At 39.2% G+C, this 23144-nt stretch overlaps 1 protein-coding gene across 1 annotated transcript in view; it reads right to left on the bottom strand.

Moving 5' to 3' along the window:
- Positions 1 to 976: 976 nt before the first annotated feature.
- The window catches only part of ADGRV1 (adhesion G protein-coupled receptor V1), a 541109-nt gene continuing 518941 nt past the window's right edge, over positions 977 to 23144 (bottom strand). The window contains exons 88-90 of the mRNA XM_043464669.1: positions 13616 to 13807; positions 11207 to 11384; positions 977 to 1416 (exon numbers count right to left, since the gene is read on the bottom strand). Coding sequence (XP_043320604.1) covers positions 1298 to 1416; positions 11207 to 11384; positions 13616 to 13807 — 489 coding nt within the window. The 3' untranslated portion in view covers positions 977 to 1297. The remainder of the gene's footprint in view (positions 1417 to 11206; positions 11385 to 13615; positions 13808 to 23144) is intronic.

Raw genomic sequence — 23144 nt, forward strand, 5'->3', positions numbered from 1 at the left:
ATTTATTTGTCATTTAGTGTATATTTCAGTTGTATTACCACCATTTCTAAACTTCCTAAAAAGGACTGTAACTGTGCCAATGATATTTTTGTTTTTTATGCTGTTTGATTTTGTTGTTCAGCTTTTGTTTCCTGTGCAGCTAAAAAGACAATAGATTGATCAAAACTCAATATAATAAGAGATGGAAGTAGGGGAGTATCAACAGGAAGAAGAAAGCAGAGTCATTTTATAATTCATCAAGATCAATACTGCCACTTCAGGCTTTATAAAAAATAAAGCCATTTTTCACAGTGATGATAGAACACTTGAGTGTTTTAATTAGGGCTTTAAGGGAAATTATTAACAACAAAGTTTCCCTTAGGTGGGTTTTTTTTTTCAATTTTAATTTTTTCTTAAAATGACTAATGATTTTCCCCCAAATACTTAAGAATTCCAAAATAAAAGGCCAAAAAGTCTTTCTTATAACAAACTTGTTCTGTCCTTAAAGGATTCTTCTGGAACTATAGTCAATGAAATCATCTTGAACACAATAGTGTTTGTTCTAGGACAGACTTTCTGATTTCTCATTCCAAGACAAAGACTGAAAAATCTAAACCAAGAAATAACTTCTCCCAAACAAACTCTGCGCTGTTTGGATGATCCTCTTCTTAGCTGTGTTAAAATGCTTGGTGAAGTTATTTTTAACTGGGAACAGAACATTCATTCTGGAAGATGTTCAGTTCCCTAATTTTATAATGAGCAGAAATAAATACTTTTGATGAAAGACTATGTAAACTACAGTACTCTGTCAATACTCGGGTGCAAAATCAGCAGACAATACATTTTATGGCTTTTAGGAATGAAGGTGGAGTCTTAAATCTGGATCATCTGTATGAATGTGGGGGGAAACAGGGTGATGGACACTGTCTAGACAGAGTTTGCTTCTTTGCTTGGGCACAATATTTTCTCATAAATAATGAGCTTGGGTGATGCCAAGTGGATTCTATGGTTTTTATTGATTGTTATTACTTTTATTAAACAATGTTAGCATTATTAAAAAAACAACGAATACTCTTGGAATATGTACATTCTATTAACTGATACAAATCAATCCTATTAACTGATAGAAATCGATCCAGGCTTTCACTGTAAGCAGTTAATTTTCAGGTTGCACAAAGGTAAGTAATTTATATTCCAAACACAACAATCACTTCTGGGTTCATCATCCAGTACAATTCACAGAATCCTATTATAGAACGTTTTAGCACAGAGCCAATAAAAATATGAAAGTACCCTCATTCTAACGATTACTGAGGTGCTAGAGGTGGGTGTCGGCAATGGGGATCCTTCTGAGTTCCACGATCTGGGAGTCAGTCAAGGTGCCTCCGTCCTGGCTGCCTTGACCGGATTCATTATCACTGACGCTGAGACCAGCACCTGCAACAGAAAAAGAATAAACACAAAACTCCCACCTATTAGTCCAGCAAATTCACGGTCAAGTTCCATTAAGTCAACACATGCCTATTTCTACTCTCTTAGTAAAAAGTGAGCTACACACTTAGAATACATATTACTGACACCTAACGACTATTAAACTGTATTTTAAATTCCTCTTGGTAGTTTCCATAAGTACAGATTAATTTCTAAAGACATGGATTTGTGTTCTCAATCATTGTTTTCTGTGTCTACATGGTTAACAGGCATAACTTACTCCAAAGAACACCATTTCTTTTTTTTTTTTAACTTTATTATTATTATTTTTTCCATTTATTTTTATTAGTTGGAGGCTAATTACTTTACAATATTGTAGTGGCTTTTGCCATACATTGACATGAATCAGCCATGGATTTACACGTATTCCCCATCCCGATTCCCCCTCCCACCTCCCTCTCTACCCGGTCCCTCTGGGTCTTCCCAGTGCACCAGGCCCGAGCACTTGTCTCATGCATCCAATCTGGGCTGGAAAAGAACACCATTTCTTAATTGGGGGTTTATTAAAGTACAAAAGAAATCAGGCAAGTTAATTAGAATTTTTCAGCAGAGGGGGCAGGATTTGCTGTTAGAAAACATATATCCTCCAACCCTACATCTACTGAACCTAGTAGGTCCCTCAGCTGACACTCGGTGTGGGCAGGGCCCTGAGAAAACTGTGCATTGACAACACATGGTATCGTATCAGCTTCCAGAAGACACTGGCTCTGAATGACTCAGATCTGATCCCAAGATAAAAATAATTATGTAACACAGTGCCAGAAGCAGATCTGCATAGGAATCCCACAAAGCTAGCTGTTGATTGCAGATAGCGCCCAGAATCTCTGTATTGAGGAAGTGCCACTATTTACTACTTTTTTCACAACTCGGAATAATTCAGAAAACCTGATAGAAGGCAAGACTAACACCTTGCTGTTTTCTTCTGTAATGTGTAAACACACAAACTCTCTCTCCTCTCTCACACACTCACACACACACACATACACACACACACACACACAGACAGAATAGGGATGTGGTCACAGGGTGTGCTGTTGGCTGAATCACCAGATTACAGCTCCCAGCCCCACCCCCTCTGCTGGGCACAAGACTGCAAACAAGAAGGAAAGTGAAAAACCAGTTGCCCGGGTAGCTCATACTTCCCTTTCTATCTGAGGTGTAGGAAGGGCAGTTTTGCAGAGCTGGTAGCTATGGGAAGACAGTGGATTAGCTTCTTCTCAACCTATTTGGAGATGGAAGCAGGAGTCTGCTAAGGATCTCTTTCTAGCCAAACCCTCCCTCTTTTGGGTCTCTGCCCTTCCCACCCTCTCTCTTTTAAAGACTGCTGTTGAAACCCCACTGCCTGGCTCTGCTACCGTGACACCACACTGGCCTATCTTATCCTGTGGACTCTTTTCAAAGCTCTTCTGCTTTCTTTTGCATCTCCTCCTGCTGTTTGACCTCTGGCGGGCTTGTCTTAAGCCCAGCTTCAAGGCTGATCCATCTGACCCTGGCCTGGCTCTCTAGCCTAAATGTCTCACTAGAGCCACACTGCCGTTCCCCACCATGTCATTAATCAGCTCTTCAGCCTAGAAGGCTCTTTCCCTGCCCCTCAGCCCTTCTGCTTGGTTGCTTTCACTCTTCCTATAAATATCAACTCAGGTAGCATCTCCTGTGCTACCCATGACAACATGATGATTCTCTTTAAAAATTTCTGGTTCTTCCATTGCATTATGTCCCCCAGGTCACAGGACAGTGCTCAGCCACTGTGTGTATTCAGTAAATGTTGGTTGAGTACAGTAATAAATTATGCTCTGCATCTTAGTTCTTGAAAATGCCTCTTTAAATTTTATTACCAGTTCATCAGAATGTCCCTCTGATCCATTCTGCATTCCACTGCCTTCTCAAGAACAAACATTAGTTCCTATTGTAAACTGCATCAAGCCTGGAACTCTCTGCATTGTCTTTCAAGATACTAACCCAGCTGGACTTTACCAAATAGACATATTCCAGTCTTTGCCCATTGGAAAAGTTTTCTCAGTGTGATCAGTTCTCTAGACTGGTCCCTGTATGTGCCATGTTAATTTCAGCCTGAGTGTCTTCCTATCCGTCCTTCAAGGCCCATTTCCACATCCTTACACAAATACTTCTTTCACTATTCCTTCAAGCAGGGAGCTGAAGGATGCAATATTAGAAAAGTCCTGGTTTATACCTGAAAAAAATTATTAATCACATTCCATCTACCATCTCAAATTGCCCTGATGTGGATGATAAATTGTATGGGAGTGCTCTATATTGGGTTGGCCAAAAAGTTTGTTTGGGTTTTTCCATAAGATGTTATGGGAAAACCAGAATGAACTTTTTGGCCAACCCGGTATAATGTACATGTAAGTCATGAAGCAAAACATGTGACAAACACCCATGAAGTCCTTCCTCAAGTTAAGAACTACAATATTACCAATGTGTTTTTAAAAATTTAGTCAGTTGCCATAATTGAAAAATGAATATTATTAACAACAAAAAAAATCAGATATGGGATTTCTCTTTAAAAAACAGAAGACAAGGCAGCACTGGGCCTGTATTTCTGGACTGCATAAAACAACAACAATAAATACATGGGGTAGGCAGTGCCTTTTGGTTTGCTGCTGCTGTTATCAGTCTTGAATCCCTTATGGGGTTTGACTGCCCTTATGGAGTTTGACTGCCCCTACGTTTTAAGTAATATTTGAGTTTGCCAGACTGTCTTTGAAGGACAAAGGGCCCATGTTGCTCTGCCAGGGAAGCAGAGGAACTGCCCAACTTATACCAGAAGAACCTCCCAGTGGATCAGTGACACCCTGGCACTTTATAAAGTGGTGACTGAGGCCTTGAGGCCTAGAGCAGCTTGATCTGAGTAACTCAAGGGTTCAGTTGCTCAACATGGGATCAACTCCAGAGAAACAGAAAGGACCTCAGCATTAGTACCAGGGAAAAGTGGGGCTTAATGAGCAATCAAGCACCAACTCCCTCTGATTTCAAAGGTGGCCTGCTCTAAATGCCATTGTGAGTGCTCGGTCACATCTGGCTCTTTGCGACCCCATGGACTGCAGTTCACCAGGCTCGAATCCAACTCCTTGTGACCCCATGGGCTGTAGTTCACCAGGCTCCTCTGTCTGTTGGATTTTTTCGGCAAGAACACTGGAGTGAGTTGCCATTTCCTCCCCCAGGGGATCTTCCCAACCCAGGCATCAAACCCACGTCTCCCCACTGCAGGTGGATTCTTTACCATCGAGTCACCTGGGAAGCCCCTCTAAATGACACTAGGAACATATAAGCATCTGCCCAGCATGGCGACAAAGCATGCTAGAAAGAAATTCGTGAACTGAGAGCCTGCTGAGCAGACTGTGAGGGTCGGGGCACACGGGGCTGGGAGGCTGAACGTGGGTGCAGCCGTACAAGTGACCAGTGTCGCCGGCTTGCCCAGCGCGGAGCCCTGGACGACGTCAGCAAGCTCTCCACGCAGCCTCCCCCGAGTCACCACATCTGTGTGACCCACCTCGTCCTCCTTTTCAGTTTCCTCCCAGCTGACATAAATGCACAATACCCAAATCCTAATCCCTCGCCGAGACTCAGGACGGAACACATTCTCCACACAAGTGTAACACGGCAGAACTGGGAACACAGCCCAGGTTTCTTGTCTCTTTGTAAGTCATTCAGTGGTCTAGGAAGGTATTTGGCAATAGGCATCCTGATATCCTGAAAAGTATTTTTGTGCTTAGATTTTAAGCTAAAAATTTATGAAAAATCCAGTATGTGTGATGATGGTAACTCTTCTTCTTGGTAGACTGAACAGGCAATGTCAAAGGAACTACAAGTAACAATTCACATTTATCGAGAGTCTCTCCTCAACATTTTCAACATACTTTAGTTAGTAAGCATGACTAGTCCTGTTTCATAGACACAGAGATTGAGTGGGGATCAGAGGTGTTCACTGAGTGGCCCACGTCACATACAGGAAAATTACAGAATGAAGATACACAACTGGACTTCTTTTTTTTAAACTTTACTTTGTTTTTGGCCATGCCATGCTGCTTGTGGGATCTTAATTCTCTGACCAGGGACTGAATCCAGGTCCATGACAGTGAAAGCCCCTGACCACTGGACGGCCAGGGAAATCACTATTTTTTTAAAAATACATTTATTTATTTGGCTATGCTGGATCTAAGTTGTGTCACGTGAGATTTTCAATCTTTGTTGCAGTATGTGGGATCTAGTCCCCTGACCGGGGATTGAATGTGGGCTCCCTGCATTAGAAGTACAGAGTCTTAGTCACAGGACCAGCAGGGAAGTCCCTCCAACTGGACTTCTGACACCAAATGTAGGGTGTTGTCTTTTAATACATCCTATGGTCTCTCTCTCTCTCTCTTTTTTTTTCCTATGGTCTCTTATATTAAAAAGCAGAGACATTACTTTGTCAACAAAGGTCCATCTGGTCAAGGCTATGGTTTTTCCAGTGGTCATGTATGGATGTGAGAATTGGATGGTGAAGAGGGCTGAGTGCGAAAGAATTGAGGCTTTTGAACTGTGGTGTTGGAGAAGACTCTTGAGAGTCCCTTGGACTGCAAGGATATCCAACCAGTCCATCCTAAAGGAGATCAGTCCTTGGAAGGAATGATGTTGAAGCTGAAACTCCAATACTTTGGCCACGTTATGCGAAGAGCTGACTCATTGGAAAAGACCCTGATGCTGGGAGGGATTGGGGGCAGGAGGAGAAGGGGACAACAGAGGATGTGGTTGGATGGCATCACCAACTCAATGGACATGGGTTTGGGTGGACTCTGGGAGTTGGTGATGGACAGGGAGGCCTGGCGTGCTGTGGTTCATGGGGTCGCAAAGAGTTGGACATGACTGAGCGACTGAACTGAACTAATGGTCTCTTATGGGGACAGCTCTAACTGTGTGACTTCTTTGTCCCCCAGGTTTCAAGTGTCACACATCCGTTTATAGGATACATTTCAAACTACTTGGCAGATATTCAGGCACCAACCTACTTCACTATTTTCAAGAGTTATGGTGCAGCAAACACTCAGGTGTTACAGAACACATTATAAACATTTAAAACTGTTTTTAAGCATAACAACAAATAATTTATACCACAAATGGAATTTAAATTCTGCCAGATACTACAGTAGATTCTTCACATAGACAATCTCTAAACTTCATGAAAACTAACAATGAGAATTCTTATGTGATAAATGAGGAAACCGAAAGGTTGAGCTCCTTATTGAAAGTCATAGAAACAGAAGACTGAAGAACTAGGATTACAACACAAACATCTCTGAACTCAATGCCCATTCTTATTTTCTATGGCCTTTTGAAATGTGGCAATGATACAAAGGTCATATTCCTTCAATCTGCTTCTGAGGCAAAGAACTCAAAATCTTTTCAAATTCTATTTTTCTACTTTGATCTCCATCTAACTTTGTTTAGTACACTGGAGTGCCTAAGTTCTCGGAGTTAAATAAGTCATTGTAGTTTTATGTGATGCCTCTGAAAGAGAAATTTATTAATGGGTTCTTTGAGGAATTCATGAATTTGGACCTTGATTCTGAATGTTTTCATTTGTGTTCAAGGACTTGGTATTTATCTTCTTCTGACTGAAAAAGAAATCGTTTAAAGGTTTCCAGTAAGGAAACGTCTACCATGACATTAGTGTCATTGGTCTGAGGTAAAAGAAGGAAGCTAACAGACTAAGGAAGGTGGGGAATCAGATTTGTCCCTCTGGGAGAAACCCCAGTGAAGAAACACCCTGTTTCAAAGCCCAATACGCTCCCAGCTTGACATTTTCTAGAATCTCGCCAGCTTTGGCTGACATAAAGATGACAGCAATCAAAACACTTCTCATTAGGGATGTAAACAGAGTACAAGCCTCTCCATTCTGGACTCATGCTCTGCGTAGGCAGAGTCTGTTCTCGTTAGCTCAGCACCTTCTCCTCTTTCCCTAAAATGGAGGCTGCTCCAGGGTGGTTGTTCTCTTTCTCCCAAAGTCCTGGCTGGAGACAATAAGGATACACTGGAAAGTTCTATTAATAATAACAAGACACCACTAGTTGAGAACTGAGTGTCTCATTTGCCTGTGAAGAACCTGATGGATTTCTTTTTTCTTCTTTATTTTGGTTGTGCAGTGTGGCATGCTGGGATCTTAGTTCCCCAAGCAGGGATCAAACCTGTACCCACTACAGTGGAAACTTGGCGTCTTATCCATTAGCCTGCCAGGAAAGTCCCAAGGCTGATGTATTTCGAGAACAACTAATTGAAAGATGCGATGTTCTCTTTTTAGAGTGAAATGTGAATTTCTCATACAGGGACAAATAATTTACTTTAAAAATGAAAATGGTCAATTGTGTTTTCTTTTTCTTTGTGTTCTTTCTTAAAAAATAAATTCAATATGGTTAAAATTCAAATGGAAAAACAAATCCATGACTGGTTTGGGGGCCAGGGCTTGTATTTTATACCAATCAAATGAATTTCGAACATAAAATATATTAAATTAGGATAAAATTCTGTGTTGTGAGTAGAATGGCAATACAAGTTAAAAGAGAAAAGAGAATGGTGTAAAATCTCCAACTATAAAAGAAAAGTTTGCTTGTATATATTTGAAATAAAATGAATAACAGTGGGCATCAAATTGCTCTGGTACTTAAACCCTTAAACCCTAAAATTTATAATACAATAGAAATGACATTGTTTGATACTATTTAAACTCATGATGACACCTTTAGATGCTTATTTAGATACATAGAAATAGTAACACAGTTTTTCAAAGTTGTTTAGGGGTTCCAATGAGAAAGGCTTGGAAGATCCATTGTTCCCAGTACTTGACTTTGAGTGGCCCACAGTTAAGGCGGGTCTGAGATAGGTCAAGGTTTACAAACTCAAACATCACAGTTGCAAGGGAGGCTCGCATGAATCAGTGACACAGGGCTGGTAGGTGCTGGACAAACTGAGGAGCTCACGTCCTACTAGAAGGGCAGCCGTTACTCAGCTCCAATCGAGCGATGCTGTGTTAGATTTTAAGCACTTTATTGGTAGATTTTTTTTTTTAATGAAAAAATTCTGGATTTTTATGGGATATCTCTACATTTAAAAATTTTGGCTCCAAAAAATGTTAAAAGTGCAATGAGGTTCAAATAAAACTCCTGGTTAAGCCAAATCTGGCCTATGTGTCAACTGTGAATTCCACTGTGGATAGAATGGCAGGTGGACTGCTCCTTTGATTTGACCATATTCTATGATGGAAAGCATCTATGGGGTGGTACTTGATTATTATAGTACCTTTTCTAAAAACAGAGGGAGCCAGTGTGAGAGACTACTATTTTGGTCTTTTTAAGCATTTACTTCCTAAAAGAGTTTAGTGAACTCTAAGGAATGCTAAACTCAGTCTATAAGTAAGCAAGTCATTCCATGCATTCCTCAACAGAATGCATTTAATACTTGTTATATATATAGGACCCAGATCTAACTTAATTATGTTGTAGGAATTCATTTTATGCTTACAGTGTCATAACAGCAACTGTCTGCATTGCAATGCCAGGAACATGATCTACCCTGAGAATTATTTGTAACCTGAAAGCCCCCTTTCAGTCCTAACTTGGATGAGCATTTTACACAGTTGCCCCTTCCTCCTTCATGGAACTCTCTTCTCTTTAGTTCTCGTGCTGACCTTGCTACAGCGTCCTTTGTAGGACCCTCTTCTATTCATTCTTAAGCATAAGTATTATCTTGGATGTTCTTCTTGTTTCCTTTCCTTTCTCATGTCTTCCCTTCTTTCCTCTCCGTTTCCTTCCTCACCTCTTTCCATCTCATCTCTTAGCTTCTACTCTTCCAGAGTAAACTCATTTCTCCCCATAGTTTCACATGTAACTCTGCACAATGCCATTCAAGATCATTACCTCCAACCTTGATCTCTCACCAAGGATCCCAACTTGAATATTTAAGAGCCACCAGGCTGAATGATCAAATGATCCAAGTCTGAACTCCCCAGTGTCCACTTGAGAGCAAATAAACAAGCGAATGCTCTATGTGTGATTCCCCAGTCACCTAGGGGAGAAGCCTGAGTCTTTGCTGACTGTCTGCTCAGTGTTCCTTCCGCATTCCTCTTGTTCTTTTTCTTGCCACTTCCCAGATTTGAGGTTTAAACCATGTTTCTTGGGGCTATGTGAATTACCTCTCAGCTTTTCTGATTTTGCTTCTAAATTTATTCTTCAGACTTCCCTAAGAGTTATTTTGCCTCAAAACCAGTGGGAACATATTGTTTTTCTCCTCAAAAACCTCCATGGCTTACTGAGTTCTATAAAAACCCCACCCCTCAGCGTGGCATCTGAAGAGTATTTTCCATCATGCAGAGTGTCAGTAAGTGTTCTGCCTCCCCAAATGAATCTGTCGCTAAATGTGTTCTGGAAGCCACAGGTGAATGAAGTGAGTTTCCTTAGGACTTTTTAGATCTGCTAAAATGCTCAACTGAATACTGAAACTCTGCAGTTTCCCAAGTTTCTGGTCCGGGGGCCATTTTCACTGAGCATGTCTGTGAATATCTCAAACAGGGTGCCAGCTGAAAGCCAGCTGAGGAACTACAGTGATTTATCAACAAAGCAGGTAAACTACTTTCCAGGCGTTTCTCCTGCTGCCTGACTTCACTCACTCCACTCCCCATCCCCTGCAGGCCATGCAGCTGCAGCCCCGGGCTTTGGCTAATTCTATTCCCTCAGCCTGTAATGCCTTTTCTCTATGCTTTACTTAGGTAAACCCTACATATTCTTCAAGACACAATGGATCAGATTTTTAAAAAATTTTCCTTGAATCCTCAATAATTAATAATAACTCTTTCCACAACTTATCTTACTCTTCTTAATGTTTGTGTGAATGTCTATTCTGCCAAGCAAACTCTTAAATTTCACCTTTCTTTCTTTTCTTCCTTCCTCCCTCCTTCCTTCTCTTTCTTTTTTTCTCTCTCTCATCCATTCATTCTCCAACAACATCTACAAAAGTTTTACCAACTGCCAAGCACTGATCTGAACACAAGAATATATATAATAGAATGTACTTTCAAATAACTGTTTCAATAAGTTCATCTGAGCACAGGCATATCTTCTTGCATGTTTGTACATCTGGAAATGTAAAAGTTCACTGAACTTTTGGTAGCAGTGACAGATCAACATTTTTCTGAGAAAAAAAAAGGAAAAGAAAGAAGTTGCATATTTGATTGGAAAACAACTCTCCATGGGGGTCACAGACTGGTGAAGCTGAATATATAGGAAGATCCAACGAAATACTACATATGATGGCACTTTAAAAACTGTAGAACTGCACAAGAGACAAATTATGTTGCCTTTGAAAGTTCCTGCCTCAAAGCTACTCCAGAGGAAATTCTCTTTGGCAGGTCAGAGGCAAAACTCTCTCAGGGAGGTTGCTACCAGATTCTTACAGCGCTGAATTTATCTCAATCGGTGTTCTATCTAGCAAGATTCCAGTGCACAGATATTTACATCGAGTTAAAATATGTCTTTTTCTTAGAAGCAAATTGTCAATTATTTTTAGGTTGTCTCATATTTGGTGCCAAGAACAGAATATCCTAGAATTCGGCTGGGATTAGGAATGGGTCATGGGAATCAGAATGCGCTCAGGGTGACACTGTACTTCTGAAGCTTCATGGGAAGGAGATATAAATCACAGCATAGCAAGAGTGCTTCCTTCTAATGGGCTTTGTGGGTTCACATACCAGTTTTTAATGCAAATATCAAGTCATCAAACTCCTGGGACTCCTCGTCGGCTATTAGTGACCCCTGGCCATATCCTCCAGGGGAAGGGAACGTGGCGCCATTTTGTGGGCTTGGCTTTAAGTCCGGGCTGGCCTGACTAGCTTGCTGGAAGGATGCTCTCTCCCAGTCGGGTGGCACCTTTGGGGTTGGAAGAAAAGGAAACCATAATATGAGTACATATATATTTACCCTGAAATCTATGTGAGCTATTTATCTCTAGATCTCATTACAAAAACCAAGTGAAAGGGCAGCTGAACTGTTTATAGACGTAAGACCTTTAATTTTACCTCTGTTCCTCAGAAAAGTGTGCCTTTTCACGAGCCAATCTAACCTGGTGACACTAAACAATTCCTCTATGAGAATTACTTGTAGATTTCTATGCTGTCATGTGTGGAAAAAGAGAAGTATTTTTTAACCCAATGCATACATTAATTGTTTTTCACAGAATATGTGCAAAAAAAAAAAAAGCTGTTAAAAGTATAAGAACTGCAAAAGAACTCTGCTAATCTTCAAGATAAAACATAGAATTTTAAATAGAGTAGCTATCTACGAGGATATACTGAATTGAAAAGAAAAGCTCTTTGATAGAATTCTAAAGTCCTCCTTTTTAAAATTTAAATGATGAAAAAGATAGTTCTATCTTGAAGTGAGTAAATATATTTGCTGCCTTTTTGGTTACTGCTTAAAAAAAAAAAAAAATCCCTTAATCCTTCCTTTCCTAATGCTTTCCCTTCTCTGCGTGGCTTTTCAGAATGCCTCCGCCAGGCCCTCGCGGACAGCTGAAGCAAGGCCAATTCCAAGCTTCTGAGGAATGCAGGGCGCCCTTCAGGGTATGGCTTTGTGCTACACCCGCAGTGAACATTCAAGTAGCGGCCCAGGCCGGGAACCGAACCGTCACAGCTGCTGCCTCCCAATACAAGGTTCTCTGAGGGACTACAGCATGCCTCACAACTGAGGAAAGTGATCTGAGGGAGGGATAAGTCAATCTGAGAGAAGAGGAAACCTTAAAAAATTTCCTGGAGCAGCAGAACATCTGGACTAGCATTGTTCAGTACAGTGATGGTTCAGTATGGCTTGGTGGAGCCCTGAGAGGCTACAAATGTTTTATATCTTTGCTCTCCATTACCATGGCTACTGAGCACTTGGATGCGGCCAGGGTGATGGATGAATTGAATTTTTACTGTTACTTAAATTTGGCTAGTTTAAGCAGTCACACATGGCTAATAGCTAATGTATTGTATAGTTCAGATCTAGACAGATCTAAACTAGGTAACCAATCAAAGAGACAAAAAAATTCTTTTTAAAGATTTACTCCTGCACTGCTGATCCTGGCAATATTTGTTTCTATTGTTCTCAGCTGTGATGTGAAAATAATTCAGTTTTAAGAACTTTTGGGATACAGAAATGGTACTAAACATCTAAGGGTACTAAACATATATCCCAGTCTTTAAATATGATACTTTATTTGTGATCACTTACCTTAATTTTCACCTAACATGAATAAAATTACTTCCAAAATTAACATGGAAGACAACAAAACATATCACTGAACAGGCAGATTATCTATTTATCTACCGACCTATCTATTATCTGTTTTCTTTTCAGATACATGCACTTTGATTTCGTGATTTTTTTCAGGACACAAACACAAATACTGTTCCCCTTGGCTCTTTAATATAGAGACACTGATAAAAGCTCTGTAAGGAATGGTAGACAGGCACATCTTAGGCACTGCAGAAATTGTCAGGGTGACCCTCCTGACCATGTCTTCCTGGACAAATAACTTCAGGTATGTTTTAAAATACGAGCAGCGCTGCCAGTGCTATGGCTGACACTGTTGATGGGTTGGTGGCATGTGATTTGGACACAGAAACCCAAAACGATGTGGTCAGAAAACGGGGGGAGGTTTGTCTGTCTGCTGGGATTTGAATGGTGAATTGGGATGGGCAAAGAAAGGAAGAGAGCCGTGAAAATATTTTCAGGAAGGAACAGTATTTAAAACACCATTTCTGAAGCAGATTTAGTCACTGCAAGGACAGAGGAGCCCGGCGGGCTGCAGTCCATGGGGTAGTAAAGAGTCAGACACAACTGAATGACTACGTGCAAAGGTCAAATTAGGAAGCTTTTGTGCTGACTTTCCAGTACAAACCACTGGTGAGTAGGGCTCACAAAGCACAGAGGAAAAAGAATTAGATACCAGACATGATACCACAGTAAGCGCAGCAAATATCAGAGATCAGAGAACACCAGCAGGAAAAGAACCTGAAAGTTACGTGGCACCATTTAACTTGTACTGTATAAAATGGAAAGGTCGTGTCTGAGAGAGACAGACAGACAGAAGGAGAAGGAGAAAGGACAAGGGGAGGCACCTCCTCCATAGCACTGATGAGATTCTGGGTGGACTTGCTGATCTCGCCCCCAGCAGCAGGCATTCCACTCCCGGGGGTGAAGAAGGCGGTGCTAGGTCCTGGGTGCCCATTCATTTCCACTGTGTAGCTGGCCTTCATAGGACAGCACGTCTGGTTGTGTAGAATGAAATAAACCACAAAAACGTAAAGTCCCTGCAAAAGAAGAGAATACTAGTATGTTAAAGGGGAGCCTGCTACCGTAGCTAAAGAATAAACATGATTGCAAGCATAGCTGCCTTTCCACAAGTGTTCTCCAAATTCTCCCCAAAACCAGGAATGACAGAACGTGTTTGAAGCAGGAGGCCGCTGCAGATTTCTGAATGGCACAAAGGTTCTTCGATGTCATTTGAGAAAACTGCTAACTAGACAATTTTTTCTTAGTTAAAAAATCAGAACTCTGAAGTCTAGCTCTACTATATGTGAATACAGACCTGCAGAGAAATGTGTCTGTCAGATTCACTGTGTACATTTTGTTTTACAGGACAATCTCTTGCCTTTGAAAAAATTACTGTTTTTTTTTCCCGCACCTATTGCACTCTCTTTTTTTATTTTTTTCTCAGCAAAATGGTGAGTAATGCTCTAGCCACCTTAGAGACTGAGGCAAAGGCAGGACTAATTAAGCCTTCTGCTTTTGTTCATCTATCTCACCTACTTATCTCAGTTGGAAATAAAATCACTGCGTAGGGATTCAGGATGGATTGCTTAATACTTAGCATGCTTCTCAGCGAACATCACATGAGGTTGACAAAGCTATCTTATGCCTTCTTAAACATCTGCTGGCCCTTTAAATTCTCTTGCAATCAAGTCAAACTCAACAATTGCTCTGCTTCCGTCACAGGGAGCAACTCACATTTTGCAATTGTGTTTCAGACATTGCCTACACTGGCTTTCCTTCATGATTTCTACAAGGGGTCTACTGTATAATTCTAATCGTGCTTCTATAAAGCTTGGTAATTTTGACCTTTACACTCAGCCAATAAAATATGTTAAATTGTGCCTTTTGTGTCTATTAATACTGATGTTTAAGTTTTGGAAGCAAATAAGAATCTCCTTAGTTACTAAAATTCTTATATTAATCCATAAAAATGAAAGTAAGACACACAGCCTGTTAAAGAAAAAAAAAGGAGTTAATGTCAAAACTTTATAAAACACAAGTAAGTATGGTCAGTTTTGAGGTCTGCATTCTCCCATGGCCCCTAATATTTCTGGCAGTGTAGAAGCAGGAAAGCAAACAATATTGTGGACTTAAGACTTGTACCTGCTGGAATAAATAGTAAAAAGTCTATTAGAAAATCCTCAAAGCACAAGAATTACAACTAACTTTTAATGGAAAATAGAGGACAGTCTGAAAGGTAGGAATACTAGCATTTGATCTCTGTTGCCATTTCTGGAATATTGTTATAAATTAGGATTTTCTCCTCTTTGTACTGAAATAACCCCATCCTGAGTTGGCATCCAGTCTATATAATTAACAACTCTGTTTTGAAATCAGTGGTTTATCTGCTAAAATATTTTAAAATGCAATTACTCTTAACCATAATACAAAATTAGTAACTGAAACATTAATTTCCTTTTGAATTGGGCTTGTTTTGTTTTTTTGGAAACAACATTAATATTCTAAATTATGTAGGGTAAGTGAATTAGCTTCATGTGCAAATGATGCCATGCACATTAGCAGAAACAAATCTTCCTGAAAACACACATGTCCAACATTTTTCTTGTACAAGTAATTTTTCACATGGGTATGACTTAACTATATTGGCCACAGCAATAGACAAAACAGGAAAAAAATTAAACTGTCAGCCTTGAAAACTGTGAGAATGTCACTGATTTATTTCAGGATTTTTCTAAGTGTGACTAAGTGATGGGGTAAAAGCTGGATTGGAAAAAAAAATGTCCTAAAAATTCATCTCCAAGGACCCATTTTTTAAAACAGCACATTCTCTCTTGTTTGTTTTTATATCAAGCCTTTTGTGCTTCAGAGGAGGAACTATCTGAAAATAACTTGCATGTGAAAACTGCATACGCTGTGTTTTTTTTTTTCTTAAAAGCGTATTTACATATACAGTAAATACTCTGAACCTTTTAGAGTATAACTTGCATGTGAAAACTGCATATGCTGTGTTCTTTTTTTCTTAAAAGCATATTTACATATACAATAAATACTCTGAACCTTTTAGATGTGTATCAGGAAATATAAACACTGTTAAAATGGAAAGAAAATAATGTTTAAATGCAGATTGTATGACAATTGCGTGTGTCCAATCCAGGCTGGGCAAATATAGAAAAAGGACTTTCATTATCCAAAGTACTCAGCTGTGGAGGTTTCTGACCTCAGAGTAAAAACAAGTCCCTATTTCAAAAGCTGTATGTTGAATCTCAGGTTCTCCTTTGAATGCGTGTGTGTGCGTGCACACGTGAGCTCAGCCGCTCAGTCATGTCTGACTCTTTGTGACCCCATGGACTGCAGCCTGCCAGGCTCCTCTGTCCATAGAATTCTCCAGGCAAGAATACTGGAGTGGGTTGCCATTTCCTACTCCAGGTGATCTTCCCAATCCAGGGATTGAACCTGCGTCTCCCGCATTTCCTGCATTGGCAGGCAGATTCCTCACCCCTGCGCTGTATGGTGTGCTATAAAAGAATTTTATGAGAGCATCTAGAATCTCAGTTACTCAATCCAATGTGTTGACTACCCCTATGTGCACTGCCAGGCAATGAGATGCAAGGATAGAACATTTGACTCCTACTCCAAGTTGCTAACAAAGACAATATCCTACCAAATAATAGGTTAACTGTTTCTGAAGCAGGATATATATAATAATTCACCTGTCCTTCCTAGTCTTTATTTAGTGAAAGCTTACAGAGAAGGAGATTCTTTCTGTGTATTGCTAGTTTGATTATTTTACTGGATTTCCTACGACTATGATGAAAAAATGCTTTCAAAAATCTTTAGTTGGATTATATCTGGACTGACCCACTCTGAATTTATTTTGATGCAGGAATTTAAACTTATTAGTAAGTGCTCAGTGAGACACAAAGGAGATCGTAATGATCTGAAGCAGCAGTCCCCAACATTTCTGGCATCAGAGACCAGTTTTGTGGAAGACAATTTTTCCACAGACTGGGGCCAGGGGGATGGTTTGGGGATGATTCAAGTGAATTGCATTTATTGTGCATTCATTCCTATTATTACTACATCAGCTCCACCTTTGATCATTAGGCATTAGATCCTGAAGGTTAGGGACCCCTGCTCTGAAGGAGTTAATAAATACTCTTAACATCATCAGGGAGCAAATAAGTACAGGAGATTTTGGCTGCTTATCTCAGTAGTTTATGTCGGTTCCACATGAGATGGGAAAGAATCAACATTGCCATTTAACAAATTCACCCAAGAAGCAGTGGCAGAGGAGAAGTGGGGAAACAGGAAGTTGATCTAGCTGCTTGTCTCGGAAGGAAGTGAAGTCTCAGCGTTTCATACTGGTTCAGAGACCTCATCTAGGTGTCCCCTCTGAGGACTAAGACGCAGCCCTCAGCTAAGAACAGGTAAGCTTTTTAAGGCTTGTAAAAAGATCACAGAGGAGGGCTTCCCTGGTGGCTCAGTGGTAAAGAAAAGGCAGGAGACATGGGTTCGATCCCTGATCCAGGAAGATCCCACATGTTGCGGAGCATCTAAGTCTGTGTGCCACAACTACTGAGACTGTGCTCCAGAGCCCAGGAGACACAACTACTGAAGCCGGCGTGCACCAGAGCCCGTGCTCCACAAAAAGGGAAGCCACTGCAATGGGAAGCCCGGGAACCACAACTAGAGAAAAGCCCTCACAGCAACAAAGGCCCAGCACCACCAAAAATAAACAAATAAATGGGGGAAGACAAAGATCTCAGGAGGGTAACAACAGGTATCAAGGCATAACTAAAGGCACACTGTCTTAGTCAGCAGTCCTTTTTGTCTCTGCCTTTCTCATCCCATAATTTCTTCAGGTTACAGAAAAAGTGGTTAGATGGCCAAGAGGCATGTGAAAAGATGCTCAACATTGCTCATTTTTGGAGAAATGCAAATCAAACCTACAATGAGGTACCACCTAACACCCGCCACAATGGCATCATCAAAAAATCTACAAACAATAAACGCTGGAGAGGGTGTGGAGAAAAGGGAACCCTCTTACACTGTTGGTGAGAATGTAAATTGTAGAGACCAGTATGGAGGCTGCTTAAAAAGCTAAACATAGAACTGCCATATGACCCAGCAATTCACTACTGGACAGGTACCCTGAGAACACCGTAACTCAGAACAGACACATGTATCCCAGTCTTCACTGTAGCACTATTTACAACAGCCAGGACATGAAGGCAACCTAGATGTCTGTTGACCAATGAATGGATAAAGATGATGTGGTACATATATGCAATGGAATATTACTCAGCCATAAAATGGAACGGAATTGAGTCAGTTGAAGTAATGAGGATGAAACTAGAGCCTGTCATACAGAGTGAAGTAAGCAAGAAAGAGAAAAGCAAATGTTGTATACTCACACATATGTATGGAATCTAGAAAAGTGGTACTGAGGAGCCTGTGTGCAGGGCAGGAATGGAGGTGCAGACATAGGGGACAGGCTTTCGGACACAGCGTGTTGCGGAAGGAGAGGGTGGGATGAATTGAGAGAATAGCATTGACAGATACATACTGCAATGAGTAAAATATGAATAGATAGCGGGAAGCCGCTGTGTATAGCATAGGGAGCTCGGCTGTGTTCTCTGTGATGACCCAGAGGGGTGGAATAGGAGGGTGGGAGGGAGGATCAAAAGGGAGGGCATATATGTATATCATGTCTGATTCATGAGGTTATACAGCAGAAACTAACACAACATTGTAAAGCAATTATATTCCAATAAAAAATAGAAAATCAAATACATTAAATGAACCAACCCACTTAACAGCTGCCCAGGCTCATACCTTTAACTTTATTTGTCTCGAAACAATGTGACACATAAGTTCATTATCTTGTCTGCATTCTGAATGCCGGCCTGCACGCACAGCCAGTTGGAGTGAGTGTGACAAACCCCAGGCTACGTCCTCCACCTGTGCGCGTGGACACACCACCCAGCAAGAGGTCTCCGCAAGCCTGAGCTAAACGTGTCCCGCATCCTGACATACTGGTTCCGTGTGGCCTCTATTTGTAACATTTATTTTAGTTTCTGGCAAAAAGCTATTATATATGATGAAAATATACCAGTGACAGTACCTAGCAAGCCATTAAAACACAAAGAGCTGAATCAGTCTACATATTAAAAAATAGACCTTTTCTGGTGGCTCAGATAGTAAAGACTCCTCCTGCAATATTAAATTATTATTTATATTAATGTTATACTATAAAATACATATTTATATTAAAATGTAAAGTTTATAAAATACATATTTCATATTAAAATATAAATTTTATAAAATACATGTTTTATTATAAAATTTTACAAATATGTATTTTATACAATTTATATAAATTTATATACATATAAATTTAAATTTATATTTTATACATTTTATAAATATAAATTTTATATACAGTACTTAAAATATTTGAGGAATAAAAAGCTGGACACCTATAAGCAATGAAAGATTGGTCTTACAGACACCACAGATCTCCTGGATGTCATGAGAGTTGATGAACAACGGAGCTATCAGTAGCTGGAACTGATTATGGATGAGGCATATCATGACTCAGAGAATTTGAAAATAAAGGAAGAGGTTTGGCTAATATAAAATTCCAGTGGATTAAGATGAAAAAAAGACTGATTAAAGGAATAAAAGAAGCTAATTGGTAAGAAAAATACTCAAGAATTGGTAATTACTATCTGTGAAACAGGGAATTCAATGAATGTAACTGAAGATGAATGAGAACATATAATATTAACACAAGAAAAGGTTCCTGGGAAAAAACCAAAACCTTAATCCACAGATTGAAAGTATTAACTATAATACCATGTACCAGGGAAATTTTGATATAGATTCCTTGATACCACATCATAGCCTTACTAGGTGTTAAACTTTGAGAGATTCCACCAGAAAACAAATTTTAAGCTGCCTTCAGACTTCTTTACATCAACTTTTAGTGTTAAAAGATAATGAAGCAATATTTATTTAGTTCTGTGGGAGAAAGAATATTATATTCAGAATATAATATTCAAGAATATTATATTCAGAATATAATATTCAAGAATATTATATTCAGCCAATATAGTATTTGAAATTATCAAATATAAAGACAATGCTGGGAATGCAGCATTCGTAAATTTTCTTGGATAAAAAACTTAAAAACCTAACTACATGATAATAAAATATGACTAATAAAGAGAGGAACTGTACATACAAAATGTACATGAAAAAACAGAATTCAGTAATGATGATGGCAAAAGGATCATGTAAAAGGTACTACCATCTATGCATTTAGATACTGGAATAATCTTAAAACTATGAGAATTATATTTATAGATTCAAATGTAAATGTTAAGCCTAGACAATGTAAAACATATAATATTAACCCCATATATATACACATATATATATGTATATAAACCCTATATGTGTGTGTGTGTGTGTGTGTGTGTGTGTGTGTATGTGTGTATATACACACACACCTAATGTTGGGAAGAGTGAAATGGGAGGAGACCTGAGTATTGATGACTATATCATCTTTTACAGTATGTAGTCAGTTGATACTATAAAATTGAAATACCTAGGTTATAAAAAACAGTGATTCCAATCCTTTACTGTATTTATAATTTCTTGACTTAAGAGAGACCTTTTATCTCTTGTGATGATTAGAATATATTTTGTGGTATAGAAGCATTTTTTGATATTTAATAATTATTTCTCTTCCATTTTAGCTTTTCTCAAGACAAATTCAAATAAATTGAAATTAAATTTTGTATATTATAGAAACTATAATATGGTCACATATTTAAAACATTTATAAGTAGGCATCTAATCATATTTAGTATGTCCAGAAAGACAAAATGACATAGATATACATAAAGTAGGAATGATTTGTTAACTAAACCTTTATATGTAATGACTTACTTGCTCTTTCCAGTGTTCTCCATTAATTTTCATAGAATTAGATTTCTCTCCTATCATTTCCCTTTCCCTTCAATCTGTGTAACTTCTTTTTAGCATTTCTTGACGCTCAGATTTTTTGGAAATAAATTCCTTCAGCTTTTGCCTGAAAGTGTTTTCATTGTACCTTCCTATTAGAGGGATATTGTCACTGGATATAGATTTGTAGGTTAACAGTTTTGTGTGTTTTGTTTGTTATAGGACTTTAAAGAGGTCATTCCATTGTCTTCTGGTTTCCAGTTTCTGATGAGAATAGTATTAACTTCTATAATGATTTTCTTGAATACAATGTTCCCTTCACTTCCCCAAGCTGCCCTCACGATCTGCTATTTAGATTCTCAAGAGTTTGACTGTGATATGCCTAGGGATACTTTTCTTTGCTTGGGATTCTCGAGGCAATTTGGATCTGTGGTTTGCGCTAATAAACTTGGAAAATTCCTGGGCATCATAATAGTCACTTATTATTTATGAAGATTACTTATGGATGAAATTTGAAGTGACTTTAAAAGTTTTTAATCTTTATATTTTTATTATTTATATTCCTATAATAAATCTTTATCATTTTTCTAAAAACAATGATTAAAAAATAGCCTAAGCAAATTTGTCAATATATTAGTAGTGATCAAGTCTACATAAAGGGTACATAGACACAGGACCATTTATTAATACTGCTTTTTTTTTTTCTGTTTTTAAAACTTTGGAGCACAACAATATTAAAATAATAGGAATAATGGTTTTGGAGACCTAAGGGAAATGTGCAATTTCAAAATCTCCAGGTATATGTTAATTCTGTTATTTAAAATAGTTAAGAAACAGGCAGTGCAGTCCTACAAGGGGCCTAATCAAAACCACCTATCTTTTGGCTAGCCTAAGAAAGAACATAGAACAATGCAGGATAAGAACTTAGAAGTATTAAATCTGCACTAAAATCAGGCTATATTTTTTCAACTCAAAAGCTACAAATTTGGGATTACAAAAAAAGAGTTATCTTTGATTCAATGGTAACCTCCTAGAAAGCAAGACATTATATCCAGTTAGTTCACTGATGTATGTTTTAGTTCACAGTAAGGTCCTTGGCACCCAGAAGGAGCTTAAGAAATATTTGTTAACTAAGAGATTCTGGCTTTTAATCTTCATTAGTGGCAGAGAGTAGGCTGGGGTGGGGACGGGCAGGTGTTGGTTCTAGTCCTCTAATTTTCTCACTACAGTTAGGTAATTTGGGAGTTGCTCAATGAAAATCTGCTTTGGCCCAGTCTTTTGTGTTTCTCCCATTACATGTGCCAAGACCCTCTCCCGGGAGAATGAACACCACTGATGGCCGGTCTCTGCTCTCTGGGCCTGTGCCCCTCTGGCGGTGGGCTGGCTTGGCGCTGACCCTCCGGGTGACTTCCTGACTCTGGCTTCTCTGCTGGGCCTGAGTTTGCATATTGCTGCTGCTTTTCCTTGTGACTACTTCTCCTTAAAGGGCTTCAGAGCTTCTGCTTTTGCTCTCCCCTTGGCAGACACGCCTGTGAAGTCTCCGTGAGTTCTTGCTTCTGGCGTCACAGGAGCTGCTGACCTACTGCTGTTTTGTATCACCAAGTGACTTAGCGGCAGAGACAATGGATTTGGAACCAATGACAGAAGTGAAAGACCAATACTGTATTTATGCATCTGTACATTTTCTTCAGGCGTGAGAAAACGAGGAATTTCATCTTTCTTGATTCACAGTTTTTCAACAGCTCTTTTTCGCAATTTAACTTGCTTTTGTTAATGTTCTTATTTACAATAAGATTCTTCAATCTAACGTGTGCATTCAATATACAGAGAAAAGGAAAATAAGGGAATCATTTTGATGGCCACTGACTCTTAGTGCAATTGAAACATTTAGAATGCTTTGGGAACAATTATCACCCAAACGCTCCTAAAAATATTTGGATGGGATCAGTAATTACCTAGTGTTCACCATGGGTTATGTCAAGTTCTTCTAAAATGCCTTACTAATTTAAGGGCCACTATTCAGAACAAAGAGAGTCAATGCAAGTTCAGTTAGCTTAGTCTGCTGGCTTCAGAGATGTCTGTAACTAAAATATCTGGGTAGCATGACTTCATTTTCAGGGCTGAGGCTTAGACTGATGTCTATTCTAAATTTTGTAAATCCTAGGAGCAATAATTCTATTTTTTTTTTAACCAGAAATATCCAGATTATAGACAAGATACCTTTTGTTTTACACAACTAAAGTTTCTATCTGCAATATAAGAACCTTTTTCTCTGTGTCACTTATGGGCAGGAGAAACATTTGGTCAGTCTTTTTTGAGATGGATGCTCATGAATCAAAACACAATTATTTGGCTATGCCTCAGCAATTTCATCTCCAGATGGCATGGGCCCCGTTCCTTCAG

The sequence above is a fragment of the Cervus canadensis genome, chromosome 4 (genome assembly GCF_019320065.1).
Source record: "Cervus canadensis isolate Bull #8, Minnesota chromosome 4, ASM1932006v1, whole genome shotgun sequence".
Lineage (NCBI taxonomy): Eukaryota > Metazoa > Chordata > Mammalia > Artiodactyla > Cervidae > Cervus > Cervus canadensis.